The sequence below is a fragment of the Armigeres subalbatus genome, chromosome 3, assembly GCF_024139115.2.
Source record: "Armigeres subalbatus isolate Guangzhou_Male chromosome 3, GZ_Asu_2, whole genome shotgun sequence".
In the NCBI taxonomy this organism is placed as follows: domain Eukaryota; kingdom Metazoa; phylum Arthropoda; class Insecta; order Diptera; family Culicidae; genus Armigeres; species Armigeres subalbatus.
The window spans coordinates 425,441,065-425,457,376 of NC_085141.1; the positions used below are offsets into that span (position 1 = coordinate 425,441,065).

The 16,312-nt window shown below is 43.7% G+C and overlaps 2 protein-coding genes across 5 annotated transcripts in view; one reads left to right on the forward strand and one right to left on the reverse strand.

Moving 5' to 3' along the window:
* Positions 1 to 660: 660 nt before the first annotated feature.
* On the forward strand, positions 661 to 14,163 carry LOC134227411 (zinc finger protein 2-like). Its single transcript, XM_062708856.1, has 3 exons — positions 661 to 856; positions 13,194 to 13,457; positions 13,515 to 14,163. The coding sequence occupies exons 1-3, from the start codon at positions 755 to 757 to the stop codon at positions 14,007 to 14,009; spliced, it is 861 nt and encodes a 286-aa protein (XP_062564840.1). The 5' UTR covers positions 661 to 754; the 3' UTR covers positions 14,010 to 14,163.
* Positions 14,149 to 16,312, reverse strand: part of LOC134227407 (zinc finger protein 275-like) — a 35,144-nt gene continuing 32,980 nt past the window's right edge. For 3 of the 4 annotated variants that reach the window (XM_062708848.1, XM_062708847.1, XM_062708846.1), the window contains 2 exons: positions 15,918 to 15,998; positions 14,149 to 15,850 (listed from right to left, as the gene is read on the reverse strand). In XM_062708848.1, the coding sequence (XP_062564832.1) occupies positions 14,285 to 15,850; positions 15,918 to 15,977 (1,626 nt within the window). In that variant the 5' untranslated portion in view covers positions 15,978 to 15,998 and the 3' untranslated portion in view covers positions 14,149 to 14,284. Of the gene's footprint in view, positions 15,851 to 15,917; positions 15,999 to 16,067; positions 16,089 to 16,312 lie in introns of those variants that run through there. The other variant, XM_062708849.1, reaches the window with a different exon arrangement.

Genomic DNA, 16,312 nt, shown 5'->3' on the forward strand with positions numbered 1-16,312 from the left:
CATGTAAACAATTTACCCAAAGCTGAGTTTAATTTATCCAAAGCGGACCTTGATCAACCCAAAATAGAGAATATTGAATTTACTCAAATTTGGGTTATTGGGCTGAGCAACCTCGGTGAGGTGTTTGCATCTTGCTCTAGTTTTGATAGCAATCATGGGAAGAAAAGGGAAAACTACCCAAATTTGGGTAAATTTTTTCTGCGATATTCTCAATAGTGCGTATATTGAACTCAAAGTTTGGGTTGATTTATCTGTCCGTGTACATGCATAATGATGAATGATGTTGAATGCATCATGAACTACTTTTCTGACATTTGTATTTGTATGGGAGAAATTACAAACACATGTATAGAATGAACTAAAATTATGTTATATTAATTTTTATTGAAAATTATAAAATTATTACATTATTTGGCAATTTTTTTTTAAAATAATAAAACGACATGTTATAAAATAAATTATTAGAAAACAGACTGAGTGGCCAATACGTGGAGGATGGGAGCGAGAAATATTCCATTTTTTATTTACACTTACACATCTTACACATATAAAACAAAATTCAGGTATCGCCAATAGAGCTCTGCATGATAGTGTGTGAATGTTTGAAATTCTACCTGCTTGTAATTCTTAAAAGCCGGCTCCATATCATAATATTATTGTGTCAAAACCTCTATAGCAGTTTTTTAATTGATACATAAAAACGTACAACCAATCGAATCTTCTTGAAATCATATCGAGCCGAAAACAAAAATTCATGTCAGACATCAACCAATCCAGTGAAGCCGAACGTATCCGGTGCTGGATTTGCCCGGCAAAGTTCTTCGAGAGTGAGCAGCAGTATCAGGATCATTCAGAGGTACGTTTAAAAAAGCAGAACTATCCCATGGTCTTTCTATATGCGAGTACGTAGTCATCTATATAGTTTTTATTTGTTCTAACTCCAAAATGTATAGTTTTTATTTGTTCTAAGATACTAAATAGCTAATGATAATGAAGTCAGGAGAGATATTCAGCAAACGAATAAGGTCACTGGGATGAATTGCACTGCACTAAGAGTGATGCTATTAATACTTTGGCCAATGAAATAGTTACTGAACAGTAGAATGGGCGATTGATTCTTTGCACCATCCAGGGCGCCAGGTAGGGACGAAATCTTTACTGTACTACTACAGAAGGGAAAAGAAATCTTAGCACCTATTCTGACTAAGTTGTTCCAATCGAGCTTAATATTAGGCTATATTCCGACTGCATGGAGGAGAGTGCGTGTCACATTTATCCCAAAAGCTAATAAGAAGGATAAATCATCCCCCCCAAAATCCTTCAGACAAATTAGCTTATCGTCCATCATATTAAAAATAATGGAAAAACTAATAGATGAGAATATTAAATCATCTTATTTAACGAAAACTCATCTAAGCAGAAATCAGTTCGCGTATCAGGAGGAAAAATCTTCAGTAACAGCGCTTCACAAGTTAGTTACAAAATTGGAAAGATTTTTTGGAGAAACAGAAATTTTACTTGCAACGTTCCTTGACGCTTGACATCGAAGGAGCGTTCGAAAACACATTTCACTGTTCCATGGAGAATGCTATGTTGAAACGAGGTTTCGATGTATGCAAAGAAAGAAAAGTTGACTGGTGTGGTGAGATGTTATTAAAAAGGGAAATATCAGAAAACTTTGGAAGCTCATCAATTAGTGTAAGGGCAGTAAAAGAGTGTCCTCACATCTATTGTGGTCTTTATTCGTTGATGATCTTCTCGAATAACTGGAAGCTCGAGGCTTCGAAATAATAGGTCAGAGAAAAGTATGACTGTGTAATTTATGACCGAATACAAATTGCTGTAGACTTCGTCGCATTCTTCTTCTTCTTATTTGCATTACATCCCCCACTGGGATATTGCCGCCTCGCTGCTTAGTGTTCATTCAGTACTTCCACAGTTATTAACTGCGAGGTTTCTAAGCAAAGTTACTATTTTCTTTTCATTTGTATTTGATGTATTAGATTTGGAAGCATTCGGGAAAGTTTTCCACTTTTTTTGATTTTTGACGAAATTGTGTTTTTTCCCCAAGGGTCCCCCCCTTGGGAGAAAAAACGCGAAAAATTTTTTTTTCACTTATAGTGCGTTTTCTGACTAGGGCTCTTCTCCAAAAAATGTAACGTACCTTGATTTGACTGGTTCTACGTAAAACCAAATTTTTAAAAATCTTTTTATATTTTTGTTGTTGCCTGTTTTCCCGCTTGCCGGGCAGTGGCAACTATATTGCCACCAATTTTTCAATGTTTCTGAACTGTTTAATGTATAACAAACATACATTTGAGTTTAATACCATGTCAACATTGTGTACTATTGTTGTTTTTGTTAATTTATTGTTTAGATTCGTCTGCCTTATAAAGAGTTAACCACGAGGTTTCTTCAAGGATTTTCATAAAGTGTTATTATGGTCGGGACAACGGACACGACAATAAAACCCGGAACATTTACGGAGCAAAAACAAAAACGTGTTCTTTATTTACTGTTGAATGTTCAGATACAAAGTTGAAAGCTCGATACGTTTGACAGTTACAGAGTTCATAGTCGTAGTCGAGAAATATACTATCGGTGGGGGCACAAAGCAGGGTTTGCAGACTTAACACGCCCGCTCAAACACTGCAGTTTCCAACTCCCAGACTAGCACGAAGATTTCTGAATCTTGGAAGGAACGTAGATGATCTTGATGCAGCCTTTCTCCACAAGCTCCAGTACGTAGAAATGCTTGACATCAACATGTTTCAATCGGCCCGAGTCCTTGGGGTTGGATGCAATCTTGATTGCGGACTGATTGTCCTCGAGGAATAGGGTTGGTTCACCTGACGACCACCCTAAATAACGCAAGACACGAGTAAGCCACTGACTGTGGCACGCAGCACTGCATAGAGCCACCAATTCGGCTTCAGTCGACGATAGAGACACCGTCGGTTGTTTCTTAGATGTCCAACTGACGCTTGAGCCAAATACCTTGAAAAGTGCTCCTGATATCGATCGTCGATCTACGGTGTCATTGGCCCAATCAGCATCTGTATAGACTGCCAACAGGGACTCATCAGCACTGTCTTTGTAAATCAAACCGAAATCAAGCGTCCCTTTTATGTATCGGAGGACTCTTCGTAGATGTTTCCAGTGTTGTTCGGTTGGACAGACCTGAAACTGGCTGAAGTAGTTTGCGGTTGCAGCCAAATCCGGTCTCGAAGTAAGCGATGCATACATAATGCAGCCTACCAACTCACGGTAGGGCTTCGAAGTTCTTTCGGGTTCTTCTCCTTTCGCTAATTTCAAACGGTTTTCCATCGGTGTCGATATCGGACGGCAGTCATCCATTTGGAAACGGCGCAGGAGACTTTCCATGTAATGACGCTGGCTGATACGCATGGTTTTCTTTTGCACGTCTCTGTCGATCTTCATCCCGAGAAAATTACGGACTTCTCCCAAATCGACCATCTCAAATTTTCTCGCGAGGCATGCCTTAACCGTATTTACAAGCTTTTCTGACGGACTAACAACCAGCACATCATCGACGTACAGAACCAAGATGACCTGACCCTTTCCGGAACCACGGACGTAGAGACAAAGATCGTTGGAGCTTCTCTTGAAACCTAGTTGCTTTACAAATACATCGAAGCATTCGTTCCATTGCCTCGATGCTTGCTTTAGCCCGTAAAGCGATCGTTCCAAACGACATACAAGATCTGCCTTCTGACTGAAACCCTCCGGCTGCTGCATGTAAATTTCTTCCGCTAATTTGCCGTTTAGGAAAGCCGTCTTTACGTCCATTTGATGGACGACCATTCCTTCGCGATTCGCTATCGCCAGTACCTACTGCCCGCAGCGTGTCCAGCCGAGCTACCGGAGAATAGGTTTCCGAATAGTCAAAACCACGCTTCTGGCTAAATCCTCTAGCAACTAACCTCGCTTTGTATCGAGGTGGCTGCCCATTTTCACCGGGTTTGATCTTGAAGACCCATTTGCACGAGATAGCACTCCGTCCTTCCGGCAGCTTTGTCAAGGTCCATGTATCATTTCGCTCCAACGAATCCATTTCCTCCTTCATTGCCTGCCGCCACAAGTGCTCATCATATCGGTTTGACAAGTCCGACAATGATGCTGGTAGATCCTCCACAAATGACAAAGCATTCAAAGCAAAACTAGCACAATCCATTTCATAGTCCGCATGCCATACTGGGGCACTGCGGTCACGAACTGATCTTCGCGCCGAAACACTTCCATCATTCTGTCCAGAATTATCGTCCACAGTATCACTATCATCATCGGTCAAACTCGTGTACTGTTCTTCTTCGTCATCTTCGGGATCTTCTTCGCCACAACTAGCATCTACTTCGGTAACACTTACTTCATCATGGTTTACCATTTTAATCACATCACACTTCTTAATCTTTTCATCCTTGCTCGAAACTTGCGATTCTGAATTTGGCGACTCCACAAAAACGACGTCACGAGCCACTACGATTGATCCCGTAGACGGATTCCACACCCTGTAGCCTGATGGTCTCAACTGCCTGCACCCAGAACACCTTTTCAATCTTCGCATCTTCGAGCATAGCCCGCGCCCGCTCTACCAGTGTGCGGTTCATTCGCTCACTGGTCCCATTTTGCTGGGGCGTATATGGGACCGTGAATTCCACCTGTATCCCCTTTCGGCGGCAGAACGCTGCAAAAGCTTTACTCTGATATTCACCGCCGTTATCGCACTTAACCCGGGAAATGCTCTTCCCAAACTTAGCAGTGGCCACCGACTCATAATATTCGAACCAACCGAGCACTTCATCCTTGGTTTTCATCGGGAAGATCATAACGAAATGGGTCCAATCATCCGTGAATGTCACAAAATAACGCTCGCCGTTACGACCGATCGGCTCAATGGGGCCACACACTGCGAAACGACCTCGAGAACACGCGATGACCGTTTGCCTTCGAAAACCGAAAAAGGTTGGCGCGTTTGTTTGCCAATGATGCATGGCTCACATACGATCACACTATCATCCGAACCACCGCACTGCATCGGTTGCAAACCATCGAGCATGTTCTTGTTCAGCAACTGTTCTAGCTGTCTCTTGTTTAGGTGCCCTAATCTACGGTGTTACAACTCGATACGTTTTGTAATACCACCGCAAGCTATCAACGATTCACTTTCGCATTATTCGACTGTGTATAAGTTTAGTTCGTACAACTTTCCACGACGCGACCCAGTCGCAACCAGTTCGGAACCGTTCCAGATGTGTACTTTTCCATCACTAAATACTACCTTCATGCCTTTTCTTTCGACGTTCAACACGGAGAACAAGTTGAAACGCAGCGATGGTACGTAGAGTACATTGTTTACAGTGCAAGGGATACACTCACCGTTAACAACCGAGATTAACTGCACCGTCCCACTATGACGAGCCACGATTGACTCTCCATCTTTAGCCACCGCAATTTCAACAGGCTTTTCTAGTGGCTTCAACTCCACAAAAAGATCATCATCCTTGACCAAATGGTCAGAACATCCCGAGTCCACAAACCACTGTACACGCCGTCGTTCGGAAATTTCACTTCCATCAGTCAAAGCAATAAACGATCGTTCGCCAGATTCGCACTCGATCGCTGCTTACTATGTTTGCTTCCTTTGTCTCGCTGCTGATTTCTTGGGCAGTCGGAAAGTTTGTGCCCTTCTTCGTGACATCCAAAGCATTTAAATTTCTTCTTTTTCTTCTGTTGATTCCTCGAACCTGAAAAGGCCGCACCATCAGATTTTTGAGTAACCAACTCGACGCTTGTTCCTAGCTGCTTTATCTCCTCGTCCAACAGGCGGCACTTAACAAATTCCAAGGACAAGTTCTCCTCCGGCATTGTTTCGAGTGCTGTCGAGACGGCGGAATAAGCCGGCCCCAGCGTGAATAGAAGCTGACAAACAACATCTAAATCATCAAGAACAGCTCCTGTTCCACGATATTCTCTTACAAGGCGATCGAATTTCAAGTGGTCCTTCATTGGGCCGGATTCGAAACGCAATGCCATCATTTGACGTTTCAAATGCATCCGGCTGGCGATGCTTTTGCGTTCGAAAACGTGCTTCAAAGCATCCCAAATCTCCTTGGGCATACCTTTCTCCTGTATATACTCCAATTGCGAATCGTGGACACGGGACACCAACAAGGATTTACATTTCCTGTCCTTCTTTAATCTGGCTTCACGTTTGGTCTTCTTGTCTCTCTTGACATCCGCAGAATCGCCCGCTTGCTCAACCAGCTCAGCAACATCTTCCACCTTCGTTTCGACGCATTCTAGAAGCTCTTTTTCTTCCAGCAGCACACGCATCCGAAACTTCCACGCGGTGAAGTTTGTGCCATCAAACAAGGGCAACAGAAACCGTTCGTGTTTTTCGTCATCCACCATCTCGGCACTTTTTCCACTACCAATACGCGACGCGCAACAACTGGGACCCGTAACCTAAAGTGTTATTATGGTCGGGACAACGGACACGACAATAAAACCCGGAACATTTACGGAGCAAAAACAAAAACGTGTTCTTTATTTACTGTTGAATGTTCAGATACAAAGTTGAAAGCTCGATACGTTTGACAGTTACAGAGTTCATAGTCGTAGTCGAGAAATATACTATCGGTGGGGGCACAAAGCAGGGTTTGCAGACTTAACATTTCAGAGGCAGATGTGTCCGAGAGAACGCTTCTGAATTTGTCAGCTAAGAGATTGCATTTATCCAAACACGTGCTAGCTTGACAATATCCTAGAAAAATGTCAACCGTAGTCCTTCCTCGTTTCTCTTATAAGAACACTATAGTGTTCACAAACGACCAAAAATGCTTTGGATTTGAGCGAAGGTTTTGCTGAGTACGACGTACATGGCGGCGATAATAAAGGCGATTGTATAAACGATAATTATTGCTGGCCTGTGAAAACAGTCGTTTGCTAGTTGGATTTCGGTTTTGAGAATGTTTCTTCAATGCCGCTGATCTCCACCATTTTAAACGACGAAGTTGAGTATTTCTCCATGCTGGTTTGGTTGCTGGCTTTTTTACAGGAACATTGTTGTGTGGCCCCAAATGGCTGGAGCGAAATGTTATGACAGCAGCTGACAATGTTCACGCCACGGAGGTCTGACCAGAAGAGGCCGAGTTATGGCTTGCTGCGTACTGATCGACACGCTGAGATGTTAATGTAAAATCACACGCTGATGGTAACGTACTCAAACCCCACAATTGTCAGCTATTGCGCGATTGATGACAAGTGTAAAATACTTCACAGCTTCTTCGACATTGAGTAAGGTACCGAAATACCGCCAATCAAATTGACTGAGCGTCTTAGTCCACTTATATTGGCTTTACGAAAGTCAAGACAATCCAGATCATCATCACTCTCGAAACAAATCGGTGTTGGCAAATCGACATAGGTTTCCAAAGCCGGATGGTCGGCATCGAGACTGATTAGTGACTGACAGCTTCTGTTATCGAACATTCCGAAACGGCTGGTTCGTTCGCCAAAAGAAAATCGAGGAGTCGAGAATTTATATTGAACACATGATTCAATTGTGTTAGACCATGCAGATTGAACCCATCAAGAAGAGCAGCATAGGATGGAAATATGCTTGAAAAGAATGTCCAGAGATGGCTTCTTGTTTGTTACTGTTTGTCAAGTCAGGTGGGGTTGATTGTAATCGCCGAAAATCAAAGCAAGATCATTTGGTGCAAGTCGGGACATCACACTTCCAATCGAATCAATGTGATTCTCAATGCAATGTAAGTCACTCTTTCTGTCAGGTGGAAGATATTGAACTCCTAGGCTCAATGTTTGATCCTTTATCTTCACCCAGAGCTGCTCAAGCGAGGTACTAATTAGAGCAGAATCAATAGAAGAATTCAGACGTTTACTAACAGCAATCAACTCAACACTCCCACGGCGATTGGTGCTGTTGAGGAAATTGCGATCGTTTCGGAATACCGTATATTGACAGCCGAATAGTTGCGCTGAGTGAATCCGGTCGTGGCATCATGGCATCAATCTTCGTGCGTAGGCCACGAACATTTTGGTAGTAAATCCTTAGATTTGTGTCCGATTAGGGTTGATGAATAGAGGGAAGCACACCAGACGACGAATCAGGAAAAGTAGTTTTGTTCCACTGGAAAAAGGGAGTACTACAGTCGACTCTCTACATCTCGATATCTCTCCCTATGTCGATGGTTTCCACAGTCCCTTCAATCTACGTACATTTGAGCTTTCTACATCTCAATAACCTCCCCATCTCGATATCTCTCTATCTCGATGTGGTCTGATCTTGTTTTGTTTAGGATTCACTCTCCTTATGTCGATATGTTCAATTTTTTAGGCTACTAGACCATCTTTGGACAATAACAAACACATCAACAACAGGAAACGACATTTGTTTTGTTGTCGTTTTTCATAGTTACTAGCTTTTTTGGATCTAGTACCCATTTCAATTTTCCTTCCATCCCTCGATCTCTCCCTATCTCGATGGTCCCTTCAATATCGAGATGTGGAGAGGCGACTGTACATAGACTACGAGCAGTATCCCTCCCGACTTCGGCGGAACATATGATTGATTATCAGACTAAGGCCGGAGTGGTCTGTGCTGCACATAAAAGTCTTCTCCATTCAGCTCGGTCCATGGTTGCACTTCGCCAACCACGCAGTCTGCGGAGGGTCCGCAAATCATTCTCCACCTGATCGATCCACCTTGCCCGCTGTGCACCTCGCCTTCTTGTTCCCGTCGTATTGTTATCCAGAACCATTTTCACCGGATTACTGTCCGACATTTTGGCTACGTGCCCGGCCCACCGCAGTCTTCCAATTTTCGCGGTGTGAACGATGGATGGTTCTTCCAACAGCTGATGCAACTCGTGGTTCATTCGCCTCCTCCACGTCCGCCATGTGCACCCAACAATAGATGGTACGCAACACTTTCCTTTCGAAAACTCCCAGTGCGCGTTGGTCATCCACGAGCATCGTCCAAGTCTCGTGCCCGTAGAGAACTACCGGTCTTATGAGCGTTTTGTAGATAGTCAGTTTGGTACGGCGGCGAACTCTATTCGATCGGAGCGTCTTGCGGAGTCCAAAGTACGTACGATTTCCAGCCACTATGCGTCTCCGAATTTCTCTGCTGGTATCGTTATCGGCGGTCACCAGTGAGCCCAAGTACACGAATTCTTCAACCACCTCGATTTCGTCACCACCGATAGAAACTTGTGGTGGGTGGCTTACATTGACCTCTCTTGAGCTTCTTCCTATCATGTACTTCGTCTTCGACGTGTTGATGACTAGTCCAATCCGTTTAGCTTCGCTTTTCAGTCTGGTGTAGGTTTCCTCCATCCTCTCAAAGATACGTGCCATGATATCAATGTCGTCGGCGAAACCAAATAACTGGACGGACTTCGTGAAAATCATACCACTCGTATCAATCCCTGCCCTTCGTATTACTCCCTCCAAAGCGATGTTGAATATCAGACACGAAAGACCATCACCTTGCCATAAACCTGTAAACGTTTCGAAGGGACTCGAGAATGCCCCTGAAACTCGAACTACACACAATCACATCACCCGATCCATCGTCGTCTTGATCAACCGTATCAGTTTATCCGGAAATCCGTTTTCGTGCATTAACTGCCATAGCTGGTCCCGATCGATTGTATCATATGCGGCTTTGAAGTCGATAAATAGATGATGTGTGGGCACGTTGTATTCGCGGCATTTCTACAATACCTGGACGTATGGCGAACACCTGGTCTGTTTTAGAGCGTTCACCCATAAATCCCGCCTGGTACTGCCCCACGAACTCTCTTGCAATTGGTGTTAGTCGGCGGCATAAAATTTGGGAGAGTACCTTGTAGGCGGCGTTTAGCAATGTGATTGCGCGGTAATTGCTACAATCCAGCTTATCGCCCTTTTTGTAGATGGGACACACGACACCTTCCATCCACTCCTGCGGCAGAACCTCATCCTCCCGAACCTTGGTAATCACCCAGTGCTGCGCTCTAGCCAGTACCTCACCACCGTGTTTAAACAGCTCTCCTGGTAGTTGGTCAACTGGAGATTCGGAGCCGGAAGTCGCATGTCCTGCGCGCGTGCTCCTAGGTTCATTACCATACCGCCACCGTTGTCTGCCATATCGCCATTCAGGTGCTCTTCGTAGTGCTGCCGCCACCTTTGGATCACCTCACGCTCGTTTGTAAGAAGGTTCTCGTATATGTCCTTACACATATTGGGCTGTGGCACGTGGCCCTTACGTGAACGGTTCAACTTCTCATAGAACTTTCGTGCGTTATTAACGCGGTACAGTTCCTCCGTTTCTTCACGGTCTCGATCTTCCTGCTGGCGCTTTTTCCTCCGGAAAATCGAGTTTTGTCTGTTCCGCGCCCGTTTGTATCGTGTCTCGTTGGCCCTCGTGCGGTGTTGCAGCAATCTCGCCCATGCTGCATTCTTCTCCTCAACTAACCGCTTTTTTTTGTGTCTTTATTAAGAAGACTTTCAGCCCGAGGCTGGCTCGTCTCCGCTCAACTAACTGCTCACATTCACCGTCATACCAGTCATTTCTCTGATCCGGAGCTACCGTGCCTACTGCAGCGGTTGCGGTGCTTCCAATGGCGGATCGAATATCTCTCCAGCCATCTTCAAGAGACGCTGCGCCTAGCTGCTCTTCCGTGGGGAGTGCCACTTCCAGCTGCTGCGCGTAGTCTTGGGCTAGTTACCGTTTTGCAGCCGCCCAATGCTGGACGACTCCGACGCGTGTTGTACACCGTCAAGACTTTTGGGCGTAGACATACTGCAACGAGGTAGTGGTCGGTTTCAATATTCGCACTGCGGTGAGTGCGGACGTTCGTGATGTCGGAGAAAAATTCACCGTCGATTAGAACGTGGTCGATTTGGTTTTCCGTTACTTGATTAGGTGATTTCCATGTGGCCTTGTGAATATTCTTGCGGGGGAAGAAAGTGCTTCGGACTACCATTCCGCGGGAGGCTGCAAAGTTAGATGCATACCGTTGGCCGTTGTCGTTCGATACGGTATGCAGTCTATCGGGTCCGATGACCGGTCTATACATTTCCTCCCTTCCTACCTGAGCGTTCATGTCACCGATGACGATTTTGACGTCCCGCAGTGGGCATCCATACCCAAGTAACACCAAGCATTATAATATTGCACATATATCAATCACAAATCGGCATGCTAAATGCTAATTGCATTAGATCTGTTTTAACGATGTGTTGTTGCATTTATTTATCAACTGTCAGACAACGATACTCTAAATCAGCAGTACGAATGCAGCGATACATTACTGGTGCTTTATTTCAACATGCCAAAGTAATGAACCATTAATTCGATCTTATAATTGCCCTTTTCCACTTTAAGTCAACTTTTAGTGCTGTGTTTTTTACATGCATATATAGCTTCATGGTTACTTGGGTAGTATGCATGCTCCAGCTGTACATAGAACGCTTCTTTCTCGTCGTCGGGTCTCCCTTCGTGTGGGCAGTGCACGTTGATGATGCTATAGTTGAAGAAACGGCCTTTTATCCTCAGCTTGCACATCCTTGCGTTGATTGGCTGCCACCCAATCACGCGTTGGCGCATCTTTCCAAGCACTATGAAGCCGGTTCCCAGCTCGTTGGTGGTGCCACAGCTTTGGTAGAAGGTAGCCGCTCGATGCCCGCTTTTCCACACTTTCTGTCCTGTCCAGCAAATCTCCTGTAGCGCCACGACGTCGAAGTTGCGGGGATGTAAATCATCGTAGATCATCCTGTCGCAACCTGCGAAACCTAGTGACTTGCAGTTCCATGTTCCAAGCTTCCAATCGTGATCCTTTATTCGTCGCCTAGGTTGCCGATTGTATCGAGTCGTATTATCTTCTATGTCGTTCGTAATGGTTGTTTTTAAAGGAGGCTTATTGGGCCTGCGCAAACCTCCTGTCTCGTTGGAGGGCCGTCGTGTCAGGGCTGTTTAGCGTCCCACCTAACACCAGGACTTATGCTTGTGCGCTTTGAGCGGCGCACGGTCGCTTTGGCGGAGCCTACTTGCGGATACATGCAGTTTTTTATAGAGGTTTAACAGGGCCCACTGTCAAACCCCACCACATCCTAGGCAGGCGCCACAACTCGCAGATGGCCTGTGGAGGGATCGTCAAGCCCTTGGACATAGTCCCTGCTGCCCGTGGGCTTCCGTACGGAATCTTTTAGAGATTTCAAAAGAACGGAACCTTTCTAAAATTTCGGACGAAATCCGTTTGGGTTTCGGAACGGAAAAATTTTTGGCTTCCGAACGCAATCCATTTGAGTTTTTGATCGGAATCCTTTTGGGTTTCCTAACGGAATCCTTCTGAAATAATTTTGAACAACCCAAGAGAATTCAATTCAGAATCCAAAAAACAATTCCATATGGAAGCCCTAAAGGATTATTAAAAAAACCCAGATTAATCCACCTAGCGGCGATGGTGCCTTTCTCGTGCATCGTGAAATGTACTGAAAAAATCACATAGGAAATGTCAAAAAAGCACTTTAGGGGGATAGATCGCATATTTTCTATCATTTTGCATGTTTTTGCATTAATTACTATGCATTTCCACCATTCTTGAAAAAAATTTTTTTTTTCGATTTTGAATTTTTTTTCCAAGGGGGGACCCTTGGGAAAAAACAATGATTTTTCAATAATTCCGAAATGCAATGTCCGATCGGGCCAATTTTCAATAGCAAACAATGGGACCGCATTCCCCGTCGAATGTAACTTGTTGCGAGTAAATCGGGTAATGCTAAGTTCCAAAAAGTGTGTCTACAAAATTTGTACACATACACACATACACACACACATACATACATACATACACACAAACAGACATCACCTCAATTCGTCGAGCTGAGTCGATTGGTATATAACACTATGGGTCTCCGAGCCTTCTATCAAAAGTTTGGTTTTGGAGTGAAATTATAACCTTTACGTATACTTAGTATACGAGAAAGGCAAAAATAAAGGTAACGGAGCTCCTTTGGAAAAACCAAATGATTTACGTCCAATTATGTATAAAAAAAGGCGCGGCGCACATCGACCAAGGTAGACGGAGTGAGCCACTTCGGCCTTAGTCTGACAATAAATAAATGATGAATATCTTCAAGATTATTTGTTTTCACTATTTCAGAAAATCCACCGAGGATTCCGCTTTCGATGCGAGGAATGTCCGGGCGAGGTACTCTTCAGGGAAATAACCGAAGCGCAGAATCACGTCGATGACCAACATGACATCAATTTGCAGCCATGTCCCAAATGTGAAAACAGTTTCAACGAATTCAACTTGCGGAAACATCTGAGAGAAGTTCACGCCGAAATTCAACACTACAAATGTACGCTATGTGAAGATCAACGACAGTTCGATGATCGTGACTCTTACGAATTGCATATTCAGGTAAAATTCCAACTAAGGAATTAAACTTAGGTGATGATAAAATCAGCCAAATTTCAGAATCAACATCAAGGTCATAGGGTAAAATGCCATATTTGTCATCGAACGTTGAAGAGCAAACTTAAGCCTCATATCGACTACATTCACTCGGAAGGGACGGCTACGTGTTACATCTGCGACAAAGAGTACAGCAACAAGTACAAACTATTGAGGCACTTGAAGTGCCACATGGACCCCAAGGTTCCGGGAGCGACCGTACGCTGTGAACGATGCGACGAGACGTTCGAAAGCGTTGTCAAATTGAATTACCACAAGGCGAAGCATCAAACGAAAGTCTTCCAGTGCGATAAGTGCTCCAAGATGTTCTACCGACAGGAAGCCCTGGCGCAACATCAGAAAACTCACGACGAGCGGCGGGACGGACTGTGCTGTGGAATTTGTGGAAGCGTGTTCAAATATCCATCTTTGCTCCGAAGGCACATGGAAAGTCATAAGGGGCTAGGAGCACTGGGTGATCATAACACAAATGAAGAGTGTTCATCAAAAGGCTCTTGAACTGATGATAATTTTGTTAAATGCCATAATACATCGAGACTGATATTTACACATTTTCAATAAGTATGTGATATATCAACATTCCAATTATACAAAATATGTATAAGTCAATTTAATAATATGAGAGGAAAATACAGAATTGTAAGACCTGCAATTCATTTTCCTTTTTATTCGACTACAAAACAAAATCATTAACTAATAGGTATATTATAATCAATAGAATTAAAAGAAAAGATTCTGATAATTTTTATAATTTAGCTAATCTGTTATCCAACTTATGTCGCCTCGGTATGCGTAGCCAAATGTTTTGCGTATTTTTCCTTTCCTTTAATCACCACATTACAAACCGAGCAAGTCATTCGCTGATGAACATATTTGCCCTTCATATGGTAGTACAATCCTGCGCTAGTTTCAAACTTCTTATCACACAGCGTACAGGGAATTGTTTTATGCAAGTGCCGATCCGGGTCATGGGTTTTGGCATGAGCCACCAGGAGGTAGTTATGCTTGAATCTACGGTCGCAAACCTCACAAACATGTTTCCCAGACGTATCAGGAACCTCTTTACGTTTCGCCCGACCGGAGCTTTTCTGATGGGTTTTCATGTGCAAATCGAGACCCAACTTCCGCTTGAATAAACGTCCGCACTCTTCGCAGACGAGTTTCCCAGTTGTATCGTGGGTGACCAGATGTTGCTTGAGATCTCCCGCCAGGTGGAATTGTTTCGGACATTTGGGACACTTTATCGAGGCTTCGGTGTGGAATTTTAACCTGTGGTATCGGAACAGGTACTTGTTGGGCAAACACAATCCACAAAGGTGACAGACGACCGATTTGACTTTATGAAGCTTGGCTATGTGGCTCAGTAGAAGCGTTCTGGTGCGAAATGATTTCGAGCATTCCGTGCATTTGGAAGGCTCGGGTTTATTCACTTTTGCAGCATTTCTGAGTGCTTTTGTGCTTACCTTGCATTGCAATCCGGCGTGGACCAACAAGTGCTTGCGATTGCGAAAGGTTTTACCGCAATCTGGACATTGCAAGTGGCGACCGTCATGGGCTTCATGAATATGATTCCAGTATAAATTCTCCTGGTACGATTTATCATCTTCACACAGTGTGCAAGTATATATCTTTTCAAATGATCTTAATTCCCGATTAAATTCTGACGGACTTTCACGGTCTGCTGCGGTCTGGTGACAATCGAGGTGTTTTTCCAATCCGTCTTTTGAAACGTATCGCTCATTACATACAACGCACTCAAATATAAGTCTCCCCAAGCACATCTTCTCATGCTCCTGCTTTTTACCTCGTTCATAGCCTTCCATACAAATGCCACAACTATGAGTGAAACCATCATGTTCGTCTTGAACATGCTGATCGAACTGCTTTGCTCCTTTGAAGAATAAGAGACATATCCGGCAACGATTGATCTTTTCCTCTGGATGGCATATGTCCATGTGGGCTGCCATGGCTCGGCGGTTGTTACATCGCTCATCACAAAAAGAGCATTTCAATTTGCCCTTTTCCAGTGGTTCCGGTTTCGGCTCCGGATTAGCAGCAGGTTGATCTTCTTCGCTCGAATTTACTTCGGAAACAAATTGAAATTCTCCTGGTTCGGATTTTATACTGACATTATCTTCCGAGAGGTATTCTTCCTCTCGTTTGATCGAAATGGGTAGATCCTCTTGCGTTTCATTTTCCAACGTTGGATCACATTTGATAACTATATGGGCCTTGGAGTCATCACTGTCACCGCTTGGATCATTTCCCAATTCCGCTGTGAACAGATCATTTAGACATCTTTTGCAAAGGCGATGCTCTTCGGCTAAATCGGCTTCAATCTAGGGTACAGGTTGATGAAATTTAGCAGAGGTTACGAATAGAATCATACAAATCGGAAATACTCACCAGAGTTAACTTTTCATCTGATTCATAGCAAATAGTACAATTCATCATTTTACCTAACATAGATAAAATCCCCTCAACAACCTGAAACGTAGATGGGATTGGTACAAAAAGTTAAAAATTAGTTCCCTTCCTGGGGAAATAAATCCTGACAAACAAAATCACTTATTTTTATTTATATAGATATATAAATTGCTTTTGCTTTTATAGCAAGTGTTTGAATGTTCTTCAGTGCTCAGATTTTAACAGCCAATTTCTTCTAATGCGAAATAAATAAAAAAAAAGCACAAGAAGTTCATGCACAGTACTGGTTATACTAAAAATTTATATAAAAATCACGAGAGGGTTGTGGAATTTTCTCAGAAATTTCTGAGAAAAATATATCGAATGGAAACACT